This window comes from Microtus ochrogaster, chromosome 7, assembly GCF_000317375.1.
Source record: "Microtus ochrogaster isolate Prairie Vole_2 chromosome 7, MicOch1.0, whole genome shotgun sequence".
Lineage (NCBI taxonomy): Eukaryota > Metazoa > Chordata > Mammalia > Rodentia > Cricetidae > Microtus > Microtus ochrogaster.
Window position 1 is genome coordinate 30,864,099 of NC_022014.1, and position 23,678 is coordinate 30,887,776.

Sequence of the window (23,678 nt, forward strand, 5' to 3'; positions counted from 1 at the left end):
ACTAGCTCTTGTAGACCAGGCTGGTCTCGAACTCACAGAGATCCACCTGCCTCTGCCTCCCGAGTGCTGGGATTAAAGGTGTGCGCCACCACCGCCGTGCTTTTTATATTTTTTTATTGAAAAAGCTTTCCGCCTCCTCCCTGCCTCCCATTTTCCTCCCCCTCCTGACTTTTTCTTTATAAACAACTTTGCACAGACTCTTCCAAAAGTGAAAAGATGACAAAAGATTTTCCACAGAGGCTGTGAGGAATCGGTTGAGTGTCTCTCCACACAAGAGACCTCTAAATCACACCCTCGGGTAACCAGTATGCAAAGGGCATGCTGCCCCGAGCCTTATGAGGCACATTTGGTACCCACTGAACACTGCCCATCTTTGACGGCTTGTCCCTCAATGACTTCTCCGTAGTGGTACTGCTGAGCTATTTGCTACATGTGCCAAGAAAGACATCAGGGTGTGGCACACAATGTCCAACCGGGAGCTGCTTCGGATCACCGTGCCCAACATGACCTGCCATGGCATCGACTTCATGAGAGACGGCAGGAGCATCATCTCAGGTGACAGGATGTGTATGGTGGCACACGCCTGCAAGGTGGAGGCAGGAGGACCAGGAGTTCAAGGCTATTCTTGAGTTCTAGAGGCCAACCCGTGCTACTTGAGATCCTGTCTCAAACCAGCAACCAAACAACAGAAAATTTGATAGTTGCTCCCAATGGAAATTTGGATCTAGGGTCTGGCTGGGGTTTCAATTCTTGGCATCCTCATTTTCTACTAATGCCTGAATGCCTTCTGTCATCTCTCCTCCTTCCCTTGGGGTCTAGCCTCTCCTTGGAGTTCTGGTCTACCCAGGAGGTTTCTCCTAGATGAAAAGAACCATGCCTCTCACACTCTTTCACTTACCAGGGATGCTTTGCTTAGTAGGGAGAATAGTCGATGTTGAACTGGACTGGAGGCATAGTATGCACAGGATTGTGGACTAGAACCCATTTGTATAAGAGAGAAAAATCCAACCCAAACTAAGATGTGCTTCAAAGAATATTCCCCTCAAGACAAGGTTTCCCTTTGTAGCCCTGGCTGTCCTGGAATTCTTTCTGTAGACCAGGCTTGTTTTGATCCACCAGCCTCTGCCTCCCAAGTGCTGGAATTAAGAGTCATGCACCACCACGGCCGACCCAAAAAATTCTTTTTAATTTTACATTCATGCATATACAATTCTATATGAACAAGGTTCAGTTTTGTTTGTTTGTTTGTTTGTTCTAAGAGGGTTCCAGTAACACACACTGGTCTTGAACTTGCTATGTAGCTGAGGATGGCCTCAAACTCCTGCTCTTCCTGACTCTAACTTGTAAGTGCTGGTAAAAGGGAAAGTTTTTTTAAACATCATTTATTTGTTTGTTTGTTTTGTTTATTTATATGTTATGGGTGGTTTGCCTGCAAGTATGTCTGTGTGTACCGCATGCCTGCCTGGTGCCCACAGAAGCAGAAGAGGGCACTAGAACTGGAGTAACAGACATATAGGTACCTGGAATATGAACTTGGATCCTCTGGAAGAGCAGCCAGTGCCCTTAACCACTGAGCCATCTTTCCGGTCCCTAAACAGAAAAATTTTAAATACAATTTATGCCAAACTCATGTTCTAACGTAAGTGATAGATGCTATAAGTTGATAGATACATGGTGTGTGAGATCCTAGTATTCTGACACTTGGGAGGTAGAGGTGGGGGAATTAGGAGTTCAAGATCATTCTTGTTATATAGCAAGGTTCTTGCTACCCTGGGCTATAGGATACCCTGACTCAAGAAACCAACCCCCTTCCAAATTATAAATACCACATATTCCTCCTCTAAATATTTCCATATATATCTCTAAAAATATTTTCCTATGAAGCAATAATTTTTTAAAATCATGAGTAATCTATATCAAATTTCCCTAGTGGTCAAAAATAAATGTATTGGTTTACACTAGGGAAAGTCAAGTGGGTCTGAGTGAAGCTATTAAAACAGAGACCTAGGAGCCCATCCTCTCTTTCCTTGGCTCTGTTTCCTCCTTCCCCTGCCCCCTATGTCTTCTCCCCCGAGTGACGTACATTGTGCCCAGGTCCTTGGACAAGGGAATCTTAGAGTCACCCTTGCCTCTACTCTGTTTCTCTTACACCTTTATCAATGTGCCCCAAATGACCCCATCTCAAAGGACAGCCGTAGGTCCATTGCTGGTCATCTTCTCCATCCTGGTCCTGGCCACTGTCAGCTCTTCTAGATCGCCCCAGTAGTTCCTATTACTCCTATCTGCTTCTTCTCTTGCCCACCAGTCTTTTCTCCCCACAGAAACCAAAGGTCTATTTTCAAATGTTAAATTAGGTCTTGCCATTTGCTGGACTTTGCAAGCCTCTTCCCCTGGCAGTCACCTGCAAGGCCCTGTAGGACCTTCACTACTGCCCTCCTCACTTCTTATCTCGTCTTCTCAACCTGCTCACCCCCTGTGCCCTGCTTGCATCCCTCCCTATTCTGCAAACACACTGGGCATGCTGGTTTTACTCTAGCTGTTCAGTTGGCCTGGAATGTTTGTCCCCCAAGCCCCTGCATGGCTTGTCCCTTCATTCCCTCTGACTTTCCAATGTCTTTGCTGAAATGGGATCTACCTTGAGCAGCCTATTTAAAATTGCTAAGCTCAAGAGACAGCACTAAAGTTGACAGCAAATTTCAGCCGCACACAGACCTGAGGAAACGTATTCCAGGTTGAGGGACTAGAGAGTACAGCGGCTCCGAGGTGGAAACTCACTTGATGTATTTAAGGAATAGCAGGAGTGTTAGTGTGTCTGGAGCTTTTTAGTTATGGGAGGGGTGGGGCCTCAGGAAGACTGATAGCAGAGGAAGCTGAAGAGGTAGGTGGGTGCCACGTACGAGGTAGCGTGCAGAATAAAGAGCTGGATTTGGGGGCTGGGGAGAAGAAGAGCGCATATTGACTGGTCTTGCAGAGTTCAGTTCCCAACACCCACGCCAACCATTTATTAATTCAGGTCCTGGGGATCCCATGTTCTCTTCTGCCCTCCTCGGGCACCTGCACTGACATGTACACACTCTCACACACATTCTTTTCTTTTTTTTAATCAGTATATATTTTTTTAATTTGGATTTTAATTCTAGGACAGTGGGGAAAATATTGTGGAGGTCTTGTTCAGGAAGGGGACTGGATTTTAAGAAGTGGCTGATTGTAAGCCGGGGTGCAGGGGAGAAGCTACTGAGAGGGCTCAAGAGAGAGGAGGCTGCAGCTTGAATGGGGGAGTGCCATCTGAGGTGGGGGGAGGAGGTCAGAGCCTAGATGTTTGTGACAGTGGAGCTGAAGGGACTTCCTGACAGATTGACGGTTGAGCTGTAGGCTTGGAATAGAAAGGAATCAAGAACCAACAGTGACTCCGAGGTTCCTGCCTTGAGCTCGAGGCTTTGGTTGAGGTGGCAAGATGGTGAGATTCAGGGAAGGAGTATCAGACTTAAAGGTGGGGGAAGCAGGGTGCGGATTTGAGAGGCTGAGGCAGGAGGACGGAGTTTGGACAGCCTGGGCTACACAGTGAAACCCTGTCTCAGATAACAATGAAAATGGGTGGATGAGAAGGCAGAGGTTATTTGGAACTGTGAGCCGGATGCATCCTGGGTGTGGTAACAATTACATGGGTAATGGGCAGTGGTGGAGCACACCTTTAATCCCAGCACTCAGGAACCAGAGGCAGGAGGATCTCTGTGAGTTTGAGGCCAACTTGGTTTTCAGAGTGAGTTCCAGGACAAGCAGGGCTACAAAGAAAAACCCTGTCTGGAAAAACCAAACCAAACCAAACCAAACCAAACCAAAACATCCTAATAATGATAATGATGATGAAGAAGAAAGTGGAGTAAAAACAGGCCTCCTTCACCTGCCGTGAGATACACTTCTAGGCCAGGACACCCCAGACTTCTTCCTCCCGCTTTCCAGGTGTGACCAGTTTGGGAGGCCGGAGAAAAGGTCGCAAGGGGACCGGTCCTTGCTGAGGTTAGCCTCTCCTTCCACTCGCGCCGTTTCTTCCACTTTTCACTCTCACTGGTGATTCAGGAGACTGTCAGTCTGCAGAGAAAGGCGGCAAATATACTGACAGTGTGCCTTTTGTCTCCTTCCTGTGCCAGCATGGGATGATGGGAAGATCCGAGCCTTTGCTCCAGAGACAGGTCGGCTGATATACGCCATTAACAGTGCTCACAGGATTGGAGTAACCGCCATTGCTACCACCAGTGACTGCAAACGGATCATCAGTGGCGGAGGAGAAGGGGAGGTACACTTCTAAATGACATTTTTTTTTTTTAAAAAGTCTTTAACTTAGAGCAACTATCTCAAAGGAAGCTATCCATTTTTCATTTTGATTTTCTTTTTTAGTTTGAAATTTTATTTTTTTTATGAGTACGGGCATTTGCATGTATGTACTTAGAAGGAATTCTAATTGTTCTTAATTATAAAAACCCAGACTCAGATATTAGGGGGTGAAGCTGAGAGATCAGAGAAGCAGGGCAGCCTGAGGAGGCAGTGTGAGCAAGCAGAGGATCAGTAGAGACAGGATCGCCTCTTTGGTTTGAGCACTGGTAGAGGTGAAAGGTCTCTCTAGTGGCTGCTGTCCTGTTTCTCTGATCCTTCAGCTTTCACAGCCTGATATCCAATCTGGGTTTTATTTATTAAGTCTAATTAGAATTCGTATGTATGCCGTGTGTGTGCAGTGCCCCAAGAGGCCAGAAGAAGGCATGGAATCCCCCGAGACTGTAGTTACAGGCCATTGCTAACTGCTGTTTGGCTCATGGGACTCCAAGTCCAGGTCCTCTGGAAGAGCAGCCAGTGTTCTTAACTGCGGGAAGAGCAGCCAGTGTTCTTAACTGCTGAGACATCTGTCAGCCTCTGCATTTCACTTTTAAGTGTGTACCCGCACTAGAATTCAGAAAGGGTCAAATTAAGATTTCTGACGAGATCGTAAAATATATCATAAATTCAAGTTCTAATGCTTTAAGCAGACATTAAATCTACCTGCTTACAGAGAGGGTGGGTAAGATACAGACAGGAAAACAGCCCCTTTGGAACCAAGCTGGGAAAGCAACTTAATGGGTTGCCGGTTTGACAGACTCGTTCTTTCCCCGAAGAACCATAGCTGAGTCACTTGTCTTCATCTTACCTCTTAAAGCAGGTGATATAGAATCAGTTTGTTAACATATGCATTAATTTTAACTTTTAGATAAGAGTTCACTATGTAGCCTCCGGCTGGCCTGGAACTTGTGGTATAGTAAACCAGAGTGGCCTTGAATTCACAGAGATCCACCTGATTCTGCCTCTCAATGCTGGGATTAAAGGTGTATGACACCACACCAGCCTTGGCTATTTTTTTAATGTTGCTACACTCAACTTTTTCTTCCAATTATTTTGAAGATCATAAAAACATTTTATTCTCAGGTTTATTTAGGGTCTCTCTTCCTATGGCCTCATTTTTTTTTTTAATCCCAAAGCCTTGTTTTTGTCTACATTTTTTTCTTTTGAATCCCAAAGCCTTGTTTTTGTTTACGAAGGGGGTGTCATCCTCCTTTCTCTTCTCAGCTATCATAGGAAGAGTTTTTCAGAGTGGAGAAAAGACCCAGCATCTTGGGGAAACCCTTGGAAGAGTCTGGGCAAGTGAGGTGAATGGCTGGGCTGAAATATCCCCTCTTCCAGCATGTGGCACAGACTGTGACCTCTCTGTGCCTCGGAGCCCTGAAGTGTACTGAAAATAGCAACACTCTTAAGGAAAAAACATATTCCTCTCTGTAAAATGTGTGTGCATATTTGCCATCAGGGCCCTGCTACCTGACCAGCCCATGCCTGCTCTGTGCCCCTGAAGCCTCCCGCTGGCTTGGTCCCGTCCCTCACCACTTCCACCACGCTCGCTCTTGCCCACATCTCCACATCCTCACTTCTCCCTACCACTGCTCAGGAGCTCACCCCAAGTCCAAGGAGCAGGATGGGCTATATAGTGGGGCTCCGTCCCATATATAAAAGACAATGGCGATTAGATTCTCTGAGGCTGAATATCATTGCTTTCAGATTACGAAAACCGAACAGCTGATGTGAGAGTTTAAATATGGCTTTGGGGAGCAGGAACTTTCCTGATGGCAGGAGAAATTTGAGAGCAATGCTCAGCAGAAGCGAGGAGACAGGTTCTTCCTCTGGGCTTAGCAGAAGCCCTTGCGATATTGATTCTTGTAGTGGGAGCCTGATCATTCTCTCTTTCTGAAAGTAGAAGCGGGTTTGAGATTGGTAGCAGCACCATCCACACCTGGCGGGACGATGGTCACATCTTGTACACACCCCTGCCCCAAAGTGTTGCGTTCCCACCCTGTCTGACTGAAATAGGAAGAGGGAATTAAATGGTCACACCCAGCAGAGAGGGAAACACTCCCCGGGGCTTCCTCGATCCCTTCCAAAGTCCCGGGTTTGTGTTGCTAGCCTGTGCTTTGGGGCCCACAGGTAAGGGTGTGGCAGATAGGCTGCCAGACCCAGAAGTTGGAGGAGGCGCTAAAGGAGCACAAGTCTTCTGTGTCCTGTATCAGGGTGAAGAAGAACAATGAGGAGTGCGTCACTGCCAGCACCGATGGGACGTGCATCATTTGGGACCTTGTGTAGGTACCTAGGATGGCTACGAAGGCTAACACAGCACTTACAAAGATCCCAGCATCCTGCTGAGCACAGCAAGATCCCAGAGGAGTGTATTAGTTTACTTCCTTGCTGTTGGGACAAAATATTCTTAAGGAGTTGGGAAGAAAAGGGTCTACTTGGGCTCCTAATTTCAGAATATTGTCCATTGTGGTGGGGAGGCATGACAGCAGGGTGTGAGGTGACTGGGCATGTTGTGTCTGAAATGCATGTGCTTTGCGACTTGCTTTCTCCCGTAAAGGCTTTTTGGAGAGGGACTGTATTTTTATTTATTTATTTGGCTTTTAAGACAGGGTTTCTCTAGTTTTGGAACCTGTCCTGGCAATCGCTCTGTAGACCAGGCTGGCCTTGAACTCACAGAGATCTGCCTGTCTCTGCCTCTGGAGTGCTGGGATTAAAGGAGTGTGCCACCACTGCCCAATTTTGTATTTTTATTTTACACCTATGGGTGTTTTGGCTGCATTATGTCTATGTGCCACATGTATGCCTGGTGCCTGCAAAGACCAGAAGAGGGTGCCACATCTCCTGCAGTTGGAGTTACAGACAGTTGTGAGCCACCATGTGGGTTCTAGAAACTGAACCCTGGTCCCCTGGTTCTCTGAAAGAGCAGCCAGTGCTCTTAACCACTGGGTCATAGCTCCAGTCCCTCACTCTGCTTTTTAGCTAGTTCAGGATCCCAGCTCATGGAACAGTATGCATTCAGGGTGGTCCTTCCTACCCAGCTGACCCTCTCTGGAAACATTCTCACAGACATGCCAGAATGTATATCTACTAGGTGATTCTAACATCAAGATTAACTATCCCTAATAAAAGCTTCTTAGAAGGCTTTGGACTCCCTGGCTGTCCAAGGGTTATAGATGCCAGTGGGGGAAATATGGTCTCCAGGAAGAACCAAATATCAGAAGTTTCTGGACAGACAGGGAAGCACTTTTCCAGATACATGCAGTGAAGCATGATCTAATGCAAATCCATTCAACCTAAATGTTGAACATTAACAAGGAGTTATAGGGCAGCCAGTTCCTCATGTCATCTTGCTAGGTCATGAGCCTGCCCTGGGAGGGAGAGGCATCCCCCTCATTTGACCACATTCCAGGGACTGCTTACACTATGAGTAAATCACAGACCCATAGAAGACGGCAACGCCTAACGGTGAGGGCCAAAACATGTGAACTTCATCAAAGGAGCATTCAGAGAATTGTCAAAGATGATTTTTAAATTTTTTTTTTTTTGGCTGTTGGGATTTTTGCTGTTTTTATTTTGGAATCAAACCTTCGCCCCAACCCTACCCCAATCTTCCTTCAACACATCACCTTTCTATCACTTCTGTGATGCATGGAATTTGCATAATTGTCTAAAGAGTTTGAATTAAGTACAGAGGGAAAAAGGAGGTAGAGTTGGTCAAAGACTATGTCCCTCCTTTTTTGAGATGGGGTACCATTGTGATGTCCAGGCCAGTCTTGACTTCTTAGGCTCAAGAGATCCTTCCACGTCAGCCTCTCAAGTAGCTGTGGGTGAAGGCATGTGCCACCATGCCCAGCTGGAATGTTCCCACCTCGAGAGAGGGGAGTGAGGACTGAAAGCAAAGTAGAATACTTTAAACTAAAAAGTGCAAAGCAGGGCTGTGGATACAGTCTAGCTGGTGGAGTGGAGGCACAAGGACCCGGTTTCAAATCCCCAGAACCCACAGAAAAGCCGGGCATGGTGGTGCATGCCTGTGATCTCAGCACTTGGGAGGTAGAGACAGAGGATCCTGAGGGTTTGCTCTGGCTGAACCCGTCAGTTCTAGGAGAGAGAGAGAGAGAGAGAGAGAGAGACAGACAGAGAGAGAGAGAGAGACAGACAGAGAGAGAGAGACAGAGAGAGAGACAGAGACAGAGAAAGCCTGTCCCAAAAAAGCATAATGTGGAGGGTGGCTGAGGAAGACAACCAATGTCAACCCCTGGCCTCCACTTGCACAGTCACACACATGCATGCACACCTCACACACGAGCAAAGCAAAACAAAACAAAACCCCAAAGCACAGTGAGCTCTTATTTCCTAAGTGGGCCTGACTCCCTACTCGGATTTCCAGTCACTGTGGGATCTTGTTTACATGCTCTTTTGTTTTTTGGTTTTGTTTGTTTGTTTTTTAGACAGGGTTTTTCTGTGTAATAGCCTGGCCTGGAATTTGTTTTGTAGACCAGGCTGTCCTGGAACTCAGAGATCCACCCGCCTCTGCCTCCCAAGTGCTGGGATTAAAGGCATGTGCCACCATGCCCAGCTCTGTAGACAGCTTTTCATTGAATAGATTTAGAAGACACCTGTGCTTCTGCATGTCTAATAAGTTCCCATGAGGTGTTGCTGGGCCAAGGCCTAGACCCATGGACACATGACTGTCCCACTGGGAAACTGTGGACCGAGAAGGGGACCTGAGTTTATTTTAGTGGCGGCTTGTGACTACCTCACACCTTTGACACCTTCCTTTTGTGCAGCAAGCATATTTAATTTGTGCCAAAAATGTTTAAAAATCCTCTGCTCAAACCCTGGGTTTGAAAGCCTCCATTATGAGAAGAAACTGCAGAAGGTGCATTTCCAGCCAGGAGCTGGGCCAGTGAGACAACCACCGGCGTACCAGCTCTGGAAGAAGCAATACAGCCGTGTTTCTTGGACAGGCTTAGCATCCCTAATCTTAAGGCTCCAAAACCCCTAAAACCCCAAACCTTTACATTTCTTTTTGCATCATGTTAGTACTGACAAAAGTTTCAGATTTCCACTTCCATTTTTCAGATCAGGGATGTTTAGCTGGAAAGCCTATGCATACTCCTGAATCCACCAGAGTTTGAAGTAGCCTAAGCTTGTCTACGGTGTCTAAGGCAAGAGGCTCTCAAACTTGTGTGCATATAACCATCGATGGGAAGGCTGGTTTCAAACACATACAGATCTCTGGGCTTCCATCACAACCTTCTGACTCCAGAACCTTAGGGGTGGGCCCAGTAATATTCATTAGAACAGTCTTTCCCCACACTTTGCCGCTCAGCTTACAGGGGAGCCACTTGGTCCCAACGGTGGCCTTGAGAATCCAGATTATTGTGACAAGTGGTAGTGTGGCTCTGAATTCAGCATCTTCTACTTCCTTCTCATGCTCTGTCTCTAGAAGGGGGTACCATCCTTAGCCCTTGTCTTCCGACTCTTGCTGACACTTCAGGTGGGAGGAGACATAAGAACAGAGCAGAATAGCCAGAAGTTTACTTTAAAATTCTTTTTTTTTTTAAAAAAACAAAAACATATGTGTGTATACATGTGAAGCCAAAAGAGGGCATCAGATTTCCCGGAGCTAGATTTATAGGCAGTTGTGAGCGGCCTGATGCCAGTTCTAGGAACCAAACTCAGGTCCTTTGCAAAGAGCAGCACATGCTCCTAAACCGAACCTCCAGTCCCCCAGTGTCTGTTTTTGACAAAACCCAAACCAAACCAGGTGCTACCGTGTGAGCAGCATGAGAAGTCTAAGAAAAACCAACCCCATCCAAGCTTGCCCAGCTGCACGGCGCATAATAAAAACGTTTTCTAGGGGAGGGAAAAGTTGAGTTCCAGAGTGTTTGAATCTACTTTTCAGGCGACTTAGGAGGAATCAGATGATCCTGGCCAACACCCTATTCCAGTGTGTTTGTTATCACCCCGAGGAATTCCAGATCATCACCAGTGGCACAGACAGAAAGGTGAGCACAGATGGCCCTCCACCGTCCAGAGCCTCGTGTCTGCAGATTCAATCAACTGTGAATGCCTGCAAATGCTTGAAGTGGGGGGAGGGGTGGGTGGATTGCATCCTTACAGAACAATTTATTACAGTATACAGATAGAGGATGTGCATAGGTTATATGTAGATAGTGTGTCATCTCACATAGGGGCTCGAGCATGTTTGCATGCTGACCCCCATGGGTGATACTATGGCCCTACATATACAGTCCAGAGGACTGATTCCCCATTTCAAGCACCCATCTCTCCCAGCTTGGTGTCCCATTTCCAGGCAGAGAACAAGGTTAGGTGTTCAGTCTCTTTAAATCCCACCCTATGGAATATGTTGTCGCTTTGGACCAGAAAGACAATTTAGGGTTTAGTGATGAATAAAGATGAGACCGGGTCCAGTCGGACTGGCACAAAGCCCCGTCCCCCAAACCCTGCCAGAAGGAACTCTCCCTCCCACCAGGCCTGCAGTTTGGCCCTCATCCTCAGAGCGCAGAAGCAGACTTCCCCAGTGGTACTTCTCTTCTTTATTTTCCATGTTGCAGCAGACCCAATCTGCTTCGCCTTATCAAAAAATCTCTTTCTGTCACTATCCAGGTTTATGGCATATCAACATCTCTTTAAATAGCATGCAAATTTCAAAACCAATACTAAAAATAATAAAATGATTTCTCCACCCCCTCGCCATGGCCTATTTATAATTCCAACTTATCCCCTCCCAGGGTGTATTTTTGCTACCTTCTATATAAAGTGGAGGCATTTTTTGCGAGCATGTGTGTGGATGGTTCCACTGCACCAATTCCTGTCTGATGCCCTTCTGTATTCCAGATTGCTTACTGGGAAGTATTTGATGGGTCAGTAATCAGAGAGTTGGAAGGTTCCTTGTCTGGGTCGATCAATGGTATGGACATCACTCAGGAAGGAGGACACTTTGTGACAGGTTAGTCCCAGTACCAAATAAGGTAAGAAAACCCCCAGGGTTCCTTATTTCAGAGGACAAGGAAGTCTTAAGTGAGAGTCAATGAGAAGAGCCTGTAGAGGGTCTCAAGGACACCTTGGGTAACATTCAGCCCAAACAACCCACCACCATGGCGGGAAAAGTCACACTTCAATGAGGGAAGACATTTGTACAGGGCAAAGAGAAAAGACAGCTTGACATCGTGAGGTTTGCTCTTTGGGGTAGAAATGAGCCTTCAAATGTCCCAAGCCTTTGAGGTGCTTTCCTCTAAATTTTTGGTCGTTTTTATTGTTTTTGTTTTGAGATAGGGTCTTGCTCCCACTGGCCTTGAATTTGTGATCCTCCTGCCTCAGACTCCTGAGCGCTAGGATATGAGATAGATAGGCCCCCATTCCCACCTCCTAGTTGTCTTTTTTACTTAAGTGTGAGCCACCAGTTTTTTGTTTGTTTGTTGTTATTGTTGAAGAATGTGATGCCTCAACTCCTTGCTGTGAATGAACTAGTTAATGGTTTTTGGGGGCATTTACCACAGGACATGGCCACTAGAACAGCATCAATACAACTTCCTGCCAGGCTCTTTGATTCTTCAGGACATTAATAAGCGCTTCAAATAAATCAAAGTTCCATAAACACACTGACTTAGAAAAAGATATTAAACCAGACACAGTGGGATGCTAATACATACACAGGTGTGCAGCTACACCTCTGCATTTGTGGAGAAAAGAGTGGAAAGAGTAGAAGGACCAACAGTTAGGGTGTGGTTAGTGGTTAATTCTGGGTGGCATTTTCCTTTCCATTCTAAATTTACTACAACATACAAAGATTTTTTTTTTTTAGGTCAAGAAAAAGCTTTACATAATAATGGATTTTTCTTTCTTCAAGTTGCATCCTATGGGGGACTGCGTTGAAAATGAAGCAGTTATGTGAGGTCGGGGCTGTTCCACTGTTCTATGTCAACCATGTCATGTACTTGTTTTTCAGGGGGACATGACCATCTGGTCAAAGTCTGGGATTATAATGAGGGTGAAGTGACTCACGTCGGGGTGGGACACAGTGGCAACATCATGGGCATCCGGGTAAGTCCAGGAAACCAGTACATCATCAGTGTGAGTGCAGACGGAGCCATCCTGAGATGGAAGTACCCATTTGCTTCGTGAAGCACGAGGATTCCCCAGCCTCCACCTGCACCGAGTACAGCCCTGCCCAAGACCAAGTGTGGATCGGCCCCTGCACCAGTCTTGATGTCTCACGGCTACTTTCATTCTGTAGTCAAAATCCTTTATCTTGAAGTTTCTCCTTTCCTTTATAGAATAATCTGCAATCTCACATTGTACGTTGAAACTGAACTGTTATAGAAAAAAATTTGTCCATAATATAATTTTTTGAGTTTTTAATTATTAATAAATTTGAAGGTGCTGTCTTCTGGCCATAATCTCTTTTTTTATGTCCCCCCAAATCCACAGGCATTCCTCCTGATCTGTCCCCAGGGAGGGATGCTTTTTTCTTGTAAAAATAAAATGAGCGTGTGTGGTCATGGGGATGGGACTAGGGCCTCAGGCATGGTAGGTAACTGTGGCTCCACTGGGCTATCTCCCTAGCTCAAACTTACCCTTTAACTTATCAGTTCACTGGTGAAGCAGCATGAGCGGTTAGGTTTGAACCCACATTTTTGGGCAGGTGTATTAGTTACTTTCATATAGCTGTTCACATACCCGACAGAAACAACATAAAGCATGACTTATTCTGACACAGTGTTTCCCATGGTTTGATCCACGCTGGCTTTGCCCCAGGCTGGCACCTGAGCGGAACCTCACAGTGAAGCTCACGGATGCCCATCACCCCAGGCAGGAAGGAGAGAAGAAGCCAGTGCTCACCCCCTTTATTTACTCTAGGTCCCTGATCCATGTGATGGTAGCACTCATATTTAGAGTGAGTCTTTCCCAACTTAATTAGTCCTCTCAAGAACCACCCTTGCAGTCTCTCCCGAGGCACCCTTCAGTCTCCTAGGTGATCTTTAAACATTTTATTTCCTTATTTATTTAATTAATTAATTTATTTATTGTGTATGCATACGCCCATGCTACAGCACATGTATATAGGCACCCTTCAGTCTCCTAGGTGATCTTTAAACATTTTATTTATTTATTTATTTATTTATTTATTGTGTGTGTGCATACGCCCATGCTACAGCACGTGTATAGAGCCAGCGGACCGTCTGAGTGGCCAGTTCTTTCTTTCCATCACGTGGTTCAGAGATCAAACTCAGGTCCCCAGGCTTGGTAGCAAGTACCTTTACCTGCCCTACCATCCCTACGTGATTTCTTTCTTTTTTTTTTTTTTTTTTGGTTTTTCTGTGGCTTTGGAGCCTGTCCTGGAACTAGCTCTGTAGACCAGGCTGGTCTCGAACTCACAGAGATCCGCCTGCCTCTGCCTCCCGAGTGCTGGGATTAAAGGCGTGCGCCACCACCGCCCGGCCCTAGGTGATTTCTTAATATGATCAGATTAACTATCAAAATTAGCCTATACAACGAGCTCATAAAACAATTTCAGCTTCTGTTTTTTACTTGGCCAAGTAAGAATAAATTTCCACTCAGACCTTTATTGTGAGACGTGAGGGAGCTGAGCTGGTAATGCACCAGCGGCAATCCCGACAGAGTTAAACACCAAATGCTTCCTAAGTTGTGTCAGCCAGGCGTGAAGGCACACACCCAGGATTCCAGCACTCGGGAGGCTAAGGGTGACAGACCAACCTGGGCTACACAAGTGGAGACAGACTCCATTTCACCAACCCCCAAGCTAAAACAAAACCAACAAAACCCCTAAACTGTTACCAAACGCCACCACCCCAATAAATCCCTGTGTGTTACTAAGGATCTTGGAATGGTCTCAGAAGTGAAATTCTGGAGATGACTCGTTAGAGTCGGCCAAGACCATGGACACCTTCAATACTTACCATCGGCAGGGCGATGGAATGAATCTTATGAATTAATCAACCACGCGGTTATCTCTTTGGGGGGGGGGGTAAATGGTGACCTTTTACACTTTAAGTCTCGGACACTACAGGCTATTCTTTATCCTTAGCTTGTGCAGTTTTTTGGCACAGGGTAACTGCTGCAATCCTATGTGAAAGATCGAGGAGGATATTTAATAAATGATGACCACTTATTAAATAGCAAGTCACATTTCTGAGTACTGACGTAATACTGACTCCAGAAAGCTGCTGATCTCTTTTTGAGCTAGAAACTGATGAGAAATTCATTTTGCAAGACCTTGTCTGATTAATTATAAACCTGACAGTTATAGGATAAAAGGAGCCAAGGCCTCCAGGGTTACCCAGGGAATAAAGGGCGGGGCAAGGCCAAACTAATTCTGATTGGGTAACGATAACGCCAGGATTTTACACGGAGGAATGAAACAGCAACCGAGTAGGGGGCGCGCCTGAGACCCGGCAAACTTGCTGCCAAGCAAATTCTGGGGTTGTAAAGGGCTGGAACTCGCAGTACACCCAGCGGGGATCGAGTTCCGGTTTCTCTCATTTCGTTAACCTCTCCGAGCTCCCTTCACCGATGAAAACCAGGACAATCAAGTCTCCCAAGTTTTTGGAAAATTACTGTATCCTAGTGTGAAAAAAACAACAGCAACAACAAGATAAAAACAAACCCCAACCCACTAGTACTCCCAGTTCTAGTGCAGAGACGGGTGCAGGCAAAGCCTACAAAGGAAGTGGCGCCACCTGACCACACGCACCTGAACCTGGACTCCCTACCGGCTTAGCTACCAGCGCGCTCCTCTCGGCAAACCTGAGTCACCCGGGAAACCGCTCGCCGGTCATTTTTCGTCGTCTTCACCTGGTTCCCAAGACCAGGAAAACTTAACCAGAGCCTGGGCTTTGCTTTCTATCCCCGGGTTGTCTCCGCAGCGTAGGGATGGGCGGAGAAGGTGAACAGATGGGAAAGGCCTCTTCCAAGGCGGGAAGGAAGGGCGGGCAAGTCCTCTAGGCGGGCTCCAGGGGATTGCATTCCCAGCCGGGGCCGCGGAGGCGGGAGCCCAGCGGCGGGCGCTGCCCCAGGGCCGGATTCCCGCGCGGGGCGGGGCGGGGCGGCGGCCGAACGGCCCCGCCCCTGGCTCCGCCCTCGCCCGGTGCCCGCACACCTGGCCCTCAGGTAGCCGGCGCCCCACGCCTCTCAGAGGCGGTGAGGGTCGGGGAGTTGCCGGTCCGTTTCGGACCCCGGGGGCTGTGCTCCCGAACCACCGTGCTCGGCCAGCATGGATCCCGGAGTCGGGGACGCACTGGGAGAGGGGCCGCCCGCGCCCCGGCCCCGTCGCCGGCGTTCCCTGCGCCGCCTGCTCAGCCGCTTCCTGCTAGCTCTGGGCAGCCACTCCCGCTCAGGGGACTCGCCACCCCGGTCCCGGCCCCCGGCCCAGTCCGGCCCCTACGATGGCGATGGAGACGGGGGCTTCGCCTGCGCCCCGGCACCGGCACCGGCCACTCCCGGGAGCCCAGGGCCGGATCGTCCTCCGGGACCCCAGCCCCAGCTGTCTGCTGGCGACGGGGCGCGGCCGCCCGGCGCGCAGGGCTTGAAGAACCACGGCAACACCTGTTTCATGAACGCCGTGGTGCAGTGTCTCAGCAACACGGACCTGCTGGCCGAGTTCCTAGCTCTGGGGCGCTACCGGGCGGCGCCGGGCCGTGCCGAGGTCACCGAGCAGCTGGCGGCGCTGGTGCGCGCGCTCTGGACGCGCGAATACACGCCCCAACTTTCCGCTGAGTTCAAGGTAGGCAGCGCCAGAAGCGCCGGCGGTCCGCAGCCTCCACCGATCCTTCTGGTTTCGGTTCCTGAAAAGAGTGTGAACCACCAAGCCGAGCCGGGTTCCCTGGCGGGTGGGAGGTGGGGGGCCCTCTGTAGATACCATTTAGCTAGTCCAGCCACCGGTTATCGCCTTTGTTTTGAGGTGACGTGTTAACATTGTCACTTGCAAATGCTTTCTTTTAGAATTAGTTTCTCCCTGGTATTTTGAGCTGGGGTGGAGAGAGCTGGCAGCCTTAAGTTTATCCAGCAGTTTTGTGTTTAGCAAGCAGTTGTTGAAGGAGTGTGGATTTGCGGGACACGGTGAGTTAGAGCTTCGGATCTGGAGGGGTGCAGAGTGGGAAGTTTTGAAGGCCAAGGTTTGGGGAAGGAGGTGGTACAGGCGTGGAGAACAATGTTGGGAAGGACACAACCAGGCCAAGATCTAGGGAAAATCCAGGCAGAGTGATCAGTAAATAGAAAGGGCATAGGCCTGAAGGTGATGCGTGTTGAAGGCAGGAGAGGGTCTTCAGATCATGTATGACCTTGGACACCGTGGCTTTCTGTTATTTAAGCCCAATAGCTGCCGAGAACCAGTAGGTCAGGTACTGTGACAAATGGGGGAGGGGGAGTCAGCGAGATTGCTAATTTAGAGATGATGTCCCTTAATTTAATTCATATTAAATCCTGACAGTATGTGAGCATTTGTTATCTGCAAGATTACAGCTGGGGATGCTGTGAGGGCATGAGAATGGGTTAAAGTACAAAAGACGGATTAAAGCGTTCCTGATAATTGGTGCACAGGGCTTGCTTCCTGCTGTAAAACCGCAGCTCTGCACAGAGAGCTGAAGCATCCCGAGGACTAGTGATTGTTACTGAGGCGAGGGCAAGCATGACTGTCAGTGTTCATTCCATAAACATCTTGAGTTTCAGCCGGAGAAAGCAGCCTTTGTTGTGTCAAGGGCTAGGATGCTAGCCACTGCCTTCCTCCCCCACCTCCATTCCTGGAGAAGCACCGTGTTCCAGTCGTCACACGATGTCTTTAGTGTCACTTTTAGGCCACAGTTACTTTTCAAATATAGTAGCTAGTTCCAGGACAGGCTCCAAAACCACAGAGAAACCCTGTCTCGAAAAACCAAAATAAATAAATAAATAAATTATTTATATATATATATATATATATATATATATATATATATATATATATATGCAGTGTAGTATAGTGGTCTTGTAGGCAATGACTCAGTGCTTGGCAGAGCGCTTGGTTATGCAGGCTTTGAGGATATGAGTTCTGGCTCCAGAACCCAGGTTAAAAGGGAAAAAGGTCAAATGAGTGACCCAGAGCAGACCTGTCATTTCCCTGTGGGCCTGTAGTTGCAGCACTAGGGGGACCTGAACAGGTGGATCCCTGGGGCTTTCTGGCTAGACAGTCTAGCCGACTTGTGAGCTTCTAGATTCAATGATAGATCCTGTCTGAAAAAAAAGCCGCGAGGAACACACTTGTTTGGTGTTCATATACGCTTCAATGGGGCACACACACACAGAAAGAGCAAGGTCTCTGGGGCTTTATGATTTTTATGCAGATTAATCTTTCCTCATCTGTAAAATCGAACTATATGACCATTACTTCATTATAAGGTAGTTGTGTTAGGTGAGCTATATATAGAGCACCGAGAACATGCCTGGTTCCTGGGGAATGTTTATTCTGGAATTACACTTCCTTCCTGCAGAGAGCCCTAGAGCAGGAAGGGAGGTGATCTTTGAGTAAGCTTGCCTTTACCAGATGCATTCCCACCCCATTGCTACAGCAGTGAGAGTGGCAAGCGGCTTGGAAGAACGCTCACATTTGTAATCATGGCCAGTGACTCACCAGGAATTCCTCTCTTCTGCTGTCTGAATCCCCAGGCCCTGGGAGCTCCCAGTGCCTTGGGGAAACTGAATGATAAGCAAGTTGTTAATGAAGGAGATGTAATCTGGGGTTCCCTTGGGACTCTCAGGTGACCAGATTTGGAAGGTAGAGGAGATTTTAGAATCCCGACTTTTAAATATTAGGGATGGAAATCTAGGTGGGCTCTTATGGGTATTGAAACTTTCACCTAATCAACGTGTGCTTATTGAATGTGGAGACAGTCTATCGGGAACAGGGACTGTGTGATGAGTGGCCAGTGCAAACCCAGATCCTGGGACCGAGGGCCAAGTCTGAGTCCAAATCTGAGCATACTCCCCAGAAGTTTACTCTCTAGAGGAGAAATGGATGTCGACATGGGTCACGGAGGCCCTCAATTAGAACTGGTGATAAGATGAAAGGAAAAATACAAGGTGCTCTGGATGTTGTGACAAGAGGGTATGATTTGTTTGGAGGAGCAGTTCAGCCTTCCCTGGTGAGGTCCCTTTGCCCTGAGCTGGGTTATGAAAGATGAAGTGTCAGCCAAGGACATGGAAGATGGGAGATAGTGACTCCAGGCCTGGGAAGGAAAATGACAGCCCAGGAGAGGGGTGGAGCAGGAGTGGAATGAAGACCCAGAATCCTTTTGACAAATTCATCCATGAAGGCTCATGTAGTTGAGGAGGAGAGTGGAGAATTAGGGATTTGATCTTGTTAAGGAGATGGTCTTTAAAGATGATTAACCTACTTCAGACCCATGAGGGGCCCAGCATGTGGGGCTTGACCCTAGTTAGTTAGCTAGCTTCAGACCCAGGAAGGGTCCAGCATGTGGGGCTTGGCCCCACACCCACAAATAAGATGAGTTTACAGTATTCTCCCTTCTTGAGCCCAGAATCACCAGTTTCCCACACATAGCAGGACCAAGTTTTGTTTCAACAGAAAATGGATTAAATACACTTTAAAAAATCCTCTCATCTATAATTATTTTCTTTTTTTTGGGTATATATTTTTTTTAAAATTTATTTATTTATTAAAGATTTCTGTCTCTTCCCCGCCACTGCCTCCCATTTCCCTCCCCCCCAATTAAGTCCTCCCCCCCCTCCTCAGCCCGAAAAGCAATCAGGGTTCCCTGTCCTGTGGGAAGTCCAAGGAACCCCCACCTCCATCCAGGTCTAGCAAGTTGAGCATCCAAACTGCCTAGGCTCCCACAAAGCCAGTGCGTGCAGTAGGATCAGAAACCCATTGCCATTGTTCTTGAGTTCTCAGTATTTTCTAATGATATAGTTAAGTATGTCTATTGCAAAAAATTAGAAAATATAAGAAGAATCTGTAATTCCCCAGAATCCTTATAATATAAACCATTGTAAACTTACTGGTATGTTGTAAAGAATCAGAAATTCTAGTTCTGGCTGGGCAGTGCAGCTTGCACGCCTTTGATCCCACCATTTAGGAGGCAGAAGCAGGCGAATCTCTGTGAGTTCAATGCCAGCCTGGTCTACAAAGTAAGTTCCAGGACAACCAGGAATGTTATACAGAGAAACCCTGTCTCAGAAACAAAAACCTCAAAACAAAACAACACCCCTCCCCCACCCCAATAAAGAAATTCTAGTTCTGCATTCTGCTTGTTTGTTTTTGAGCTAGGGCTACACGGACTACCTAGCTTGAAACTTGCTATATAGACCAAGCTGGCCTTGAACTGATGTACCTGACTCTGCAACCAAGTGCTAGGTACACACCCCTCCACATCCTGCTGTGTTCTTTATTTCTTTTTAATAATGTAAGTATTATTACAAGACCTTTTGGCTTTAGAATAATGCTCAGAACTTGACTTTTAATAATTGAATATATCATCAGATGGGCCAGTCCTTTGTTGCTCTATTGCGTTTTCCAGTGAGCACACTGTAGTGAAAATGCCTGTATTTTTCTAACTTACTTTATTTAAAAATTGTATTTCTTTTCCTTTATGTAAATGGGTCCTTTGCCTGCATGTATGTCTGTGTGCCACATGGCACCCAAGAGGGCCTTGAATCCCTGAGAATGGAGTTACAGATGGTTGTGAGCCATTATCTGGGTGCTGGGAATCAAACCCGAGTTCTGGAAGTCAGTCAATGCTCTTAACAACTGAGCCATCCCCAACCCCAGTTTCCCTGTATTTAAGTCATTGTTCTCAGCTCTGATTATTTCCAAATATATAATTCCATGAGTGGAATCGTGTTCTCAAAACAAAAGGAACAGCTGTTTTAATAACTTTCTGGTTTTACTTTTAAAGTAAAACCTTTTGGAGGTGTAAGTTATATAGTGAAGTGCATCCATTTCAAGTGCTGAATTAGTTTTAGGAAGTGCAGGTACCTGGTTAGTCATCATCCCATCTTAAATGTGAACCCTCCATCCCTCCCTTCCATTTTTCTTTAGTTTTTAAGACAGGACCTCACTATGTAGCTGTGGTTGGCCTTGAACTCACAGAAACAGTCTGCCTCTGCCTCCTGAGTGCTGGGATTAAAGGGATTAAAGGTGTCTGCCTTCAGACCTGGCACCTTTCTTTTTTTCTTCCTAAATCAACTCCACTGGGTTTGATTATTATTCTTTTTTTATTATTTACAATCCTCATTGGTTATTTCTTTCCAAACAATAATGTCAGGTTGCATATACACATTTAAGAACTCTCCAAGAGCAGATTGGGTGTTCTTGTCTCATGAGCCCACTGGCCCTGGTTTTATAAGACTTAACAATTGGCAAGAGAAACTCTGTGTCAATAGTGCATAGCACGATGCTTTGAGGTGTGTACACAGGGTAAGATGGTTAACTCAGAATAATTACATAATCACCAACATCAGGTACTTAACCCCTTTTCGAGGAGAGAACACATAATGTCAGTTCTCTTTGCAGTCCCAAGTCTCCAGCACCTCATTTCATTACCCTTCCTGTGAGCAGGCTTGGTAATGGACCTGACTTACTTGATGGAGAACCGGCTTTACTTTTAGTCTTCAATTAGGAGTGAGATGGAAGTACTTCCCGTGTTTCTTGACTAGTTTCTTCTACTGTTTGTGTTTCTGCTCGGCTTTGTTCTTAATGTTCCGTTTGCTTCCCTGTGTTCTCAGTATTCTCTACAAATGTTTTATACAAATTGTTTCTTTTTCTCCTACCCCAGTGCTGGAAGCTTTAGATTTGTTTATGCTATGTCTTTTTGTAAATATAACTTTTTTAAACAGAGTCTTACTGTGCAGCCCTGGCTGGTCTGGAATTCAGGGTTCTCCTGTCTCAGTCTCCTGTGTGCTGGAACCACAGGCATGCACCACCACACCCAGCTCCCTCAGGCTTTTTGATCTGTCTTCTATTTTGTGACATTCTAGTTTTTCTATGGTTGTACTAAGGGTTTCAGCCATCTGGAATTTCGCTTAGCTTAAAATCAAATTTAGATATACTTGTGCTTTAAATCAAATTTAGATATACAACCATTTTCTTTTATTTACTTTAACTTTTTAAGTTTTCTGTCTTTTACTGATTTGTGACTGGCGTCTGACTCACTCAGTAGACAAGGATGACCTTGAACTTCTGATGTTCCTGTAAAGGCTCCTCTTTCTTGAAACAAAGATTCATTCTTTTTCTTTTTTTTCCATCCTGTGGTGCTAAGGATTGAACTCAGGGTCCCTCACACACTATGAAGCACTTTACTAAATACTGAGCTGTATCCCCAGTCCCTTCACTTTTGTTTTGAAAGTTATGGACAAAACAGTAAGAGGAGAAACAGAAACAGTAAAAACTATCGGGCAGAAAAATCTGGCTGGAACCATTAAATAACTAGAAGGAATGTTGAAAAATCACCAGTGTTTGGGAGAGAACACACACTCTCTCACACACTTATACACACACACACTCATATATACTCTCATGCACTCACACGCACTCTCTTACATACACTAACAATCATACACACACACTCACCCTCTTACATACACACTCACATGCACACAGCGGACCAAGCTGAGATGTGCTGCAGGATAGACATACCAAATACCATTCTCATCTTTTGTGTGTTTTTGCTCCTGCTCCGTCTTGTGGTGCTGGGGATCCAACCTTGGGTCTTTCACAGGCTAGGGAAACTTTCCACATTGAGCCACACCCCCAACCCTTGGTTTCTTGGTGAAAAGGTCTTGTTGTATAGCCTAGGCCAGCCTGGAATTTAAGATCTTCCTGCCTTAGCCTTTCAGGGTCCTGCGTACAAATGTGAGGAGGCCCCACCACCAGCTTTCTCATGGATACTTTTGGTCCATAGAAACATCCTTGCTTGTGGCTCTTATCTCTCCAAGTTACGTTCTCCAAAGTGGAATTACTGTGCATATACAGAGAGACTTTACTTTTTTAAATTTGATTTTTACTTATCATTAATTGTGTGTGGGAGGGGTATACACACACATGCCTGTGAGTGCCAGCCTGTTACAGAACTTGTATGAGGGTTAAAAGACAACTTGCAAGTTCTCTTCATCCACCACAGGCCTTGGGGACTGAGTTCCAGCTGTTGTGATTGGCAGTAAGTGTATTTATCCACTGAGCCAGATCCCCAGCACTACACAGTTGTGTTGTTAGGATCCCATCTTACCTGTCTTCTTGAAGTTGTCAAATTCTTTGTGAGGCTTTGATTATGTTGTAGCCAGGCTAAGAGGAAGAGAATTCACAATGACCCGAAGGGGACAGAACTGTGAGAGGCTAGACAAAAGTGCTAGTCTAGACCATAGATGCCAGAAAGTTTGGGGCACCTGAGTGACTTGCTTTACCGGGGGCTTTGAAACAGGGAGGTAGTAGACTTGGTGGCGAGTGTCTATAATCTTGGTGCAAGGGAGGCAGAGACAGGAGGGCCAGAAGTTCAAGGTCATCCTCAACTACAAAGTTTGAGGTTTGGACTACAGGGCTGTAGGAGATCTTGGTGGTAGTGAGGAAGGAGGGGAGGAGAGAGAGAGACTAGAGAAAGATGTTAGTTTAGGATGGAACAATGAAGGAGTTTGAGCTACTGGGCTGCAGGAAGATTAGTTTGGTTTCTTAGGAACCTATGAACTAGGGAAGGGCTGTGGTCCCTACTGAGATGTGGGCCGATCATCCTACACTGTTGAGTTCTGACTATTTCTGCTCACCTAGATGAGAAGATCTGTCCTACTTCATTGTAGGGGGAGAGGCAGAAGCATTTGTGTGTGGGGCAAATCCAATGTCATAAATGCTAAGAGAAAGGACTGGTTTTAGAGATTCAGAGTTGAGGGACTGGCTGCACAAGAGGAAGAAAGTCAGTACTGTGAGACAGCTTTGTGGGTGGTTTAAGGGTAGGATAGGTACACCCTGTTAATAGTATCTACAGATAAACAGTAACTTTTTAGTACAGTGTCTCCTTCCTTTTCTTCCTCTTCCTTCTGCTGTTGTGGGGATTGAACCCAGGACTTTGTGTATTCTAGGCAAGCATGCTACCACTGACCCACAGTGCCAAGCCAATATGCTTTCAGTTTTGTTTGCTGAGTCAGGCAGCCCTGCCCGTGTGGGTGGTTCAGCTATAGGGAAGCTCGGGGGAGACTCCAACTGAAGTGATCAGAGTGAAGCCCCACAGCCGGCATGTTGGTGAGGGGGCTACACACGTGTGTATTTACAGCCGGCATGTTGGTGA

The 23,678-nt window shown here is 46.6% G+C and overlaps 2 protein-coding genes across 3 annotated transcripts in view; both read left to right on the forward strand.

Moving 5' to 3' along the window:
• Positions 1-12,786, forward strand: part of Cfap52 (cilia and flagella associated protein 52) — a 44,480-nt gene extending 31,694 nt beyond the window's left edge. Inside the window, exons 9-14 of the mRNA XM_005349831.3 lie at positions 407-555; positions 4,149-4,294; positions 6,499-6,650; positions 10,277-10,379; positions 11,233-11,344; positions 12,344-12,786. Of these exons, the coding sequence (XP_005349888.1) occupies positions 407-555; positions 4,149-4,294; positions 6,499-6,650; positions 10,277-10,379; positions 11,233-11,344; positions 12,344-12,519 (838 nt within the window). The 3' untranslated portion in view covers positions 12,520-12,786. The remainder of the gene's footprint in view (positions 1-406; positions 556-4,148; positions 4,295-6,498; positions 6,651-10,276; positions 10,380-11,232; positions 11,345-12,343) is intronic.
• Positions 12,787-15,628: 2,842 nt separating this feature from the next.
• The window catches only part of Usp43 (ubiquitin specific peptidase 43), a 66,032-nt gene continuing 57,982 nt past the window's right edge, over positions 15,629-23,678 (forward strand). For both annotated transcript variants that reach the window (XM_005349832.3, XM_005349833.3), the window contains exon 1: positions 15,629-16,138. In XM_005349832.3, the coding sequence (XP_005349889.1) occupies positions 15,629-16,138 (510 nt within the window). The remainder of the gene's footprint in view (positions 16,139-23,678) is intronic.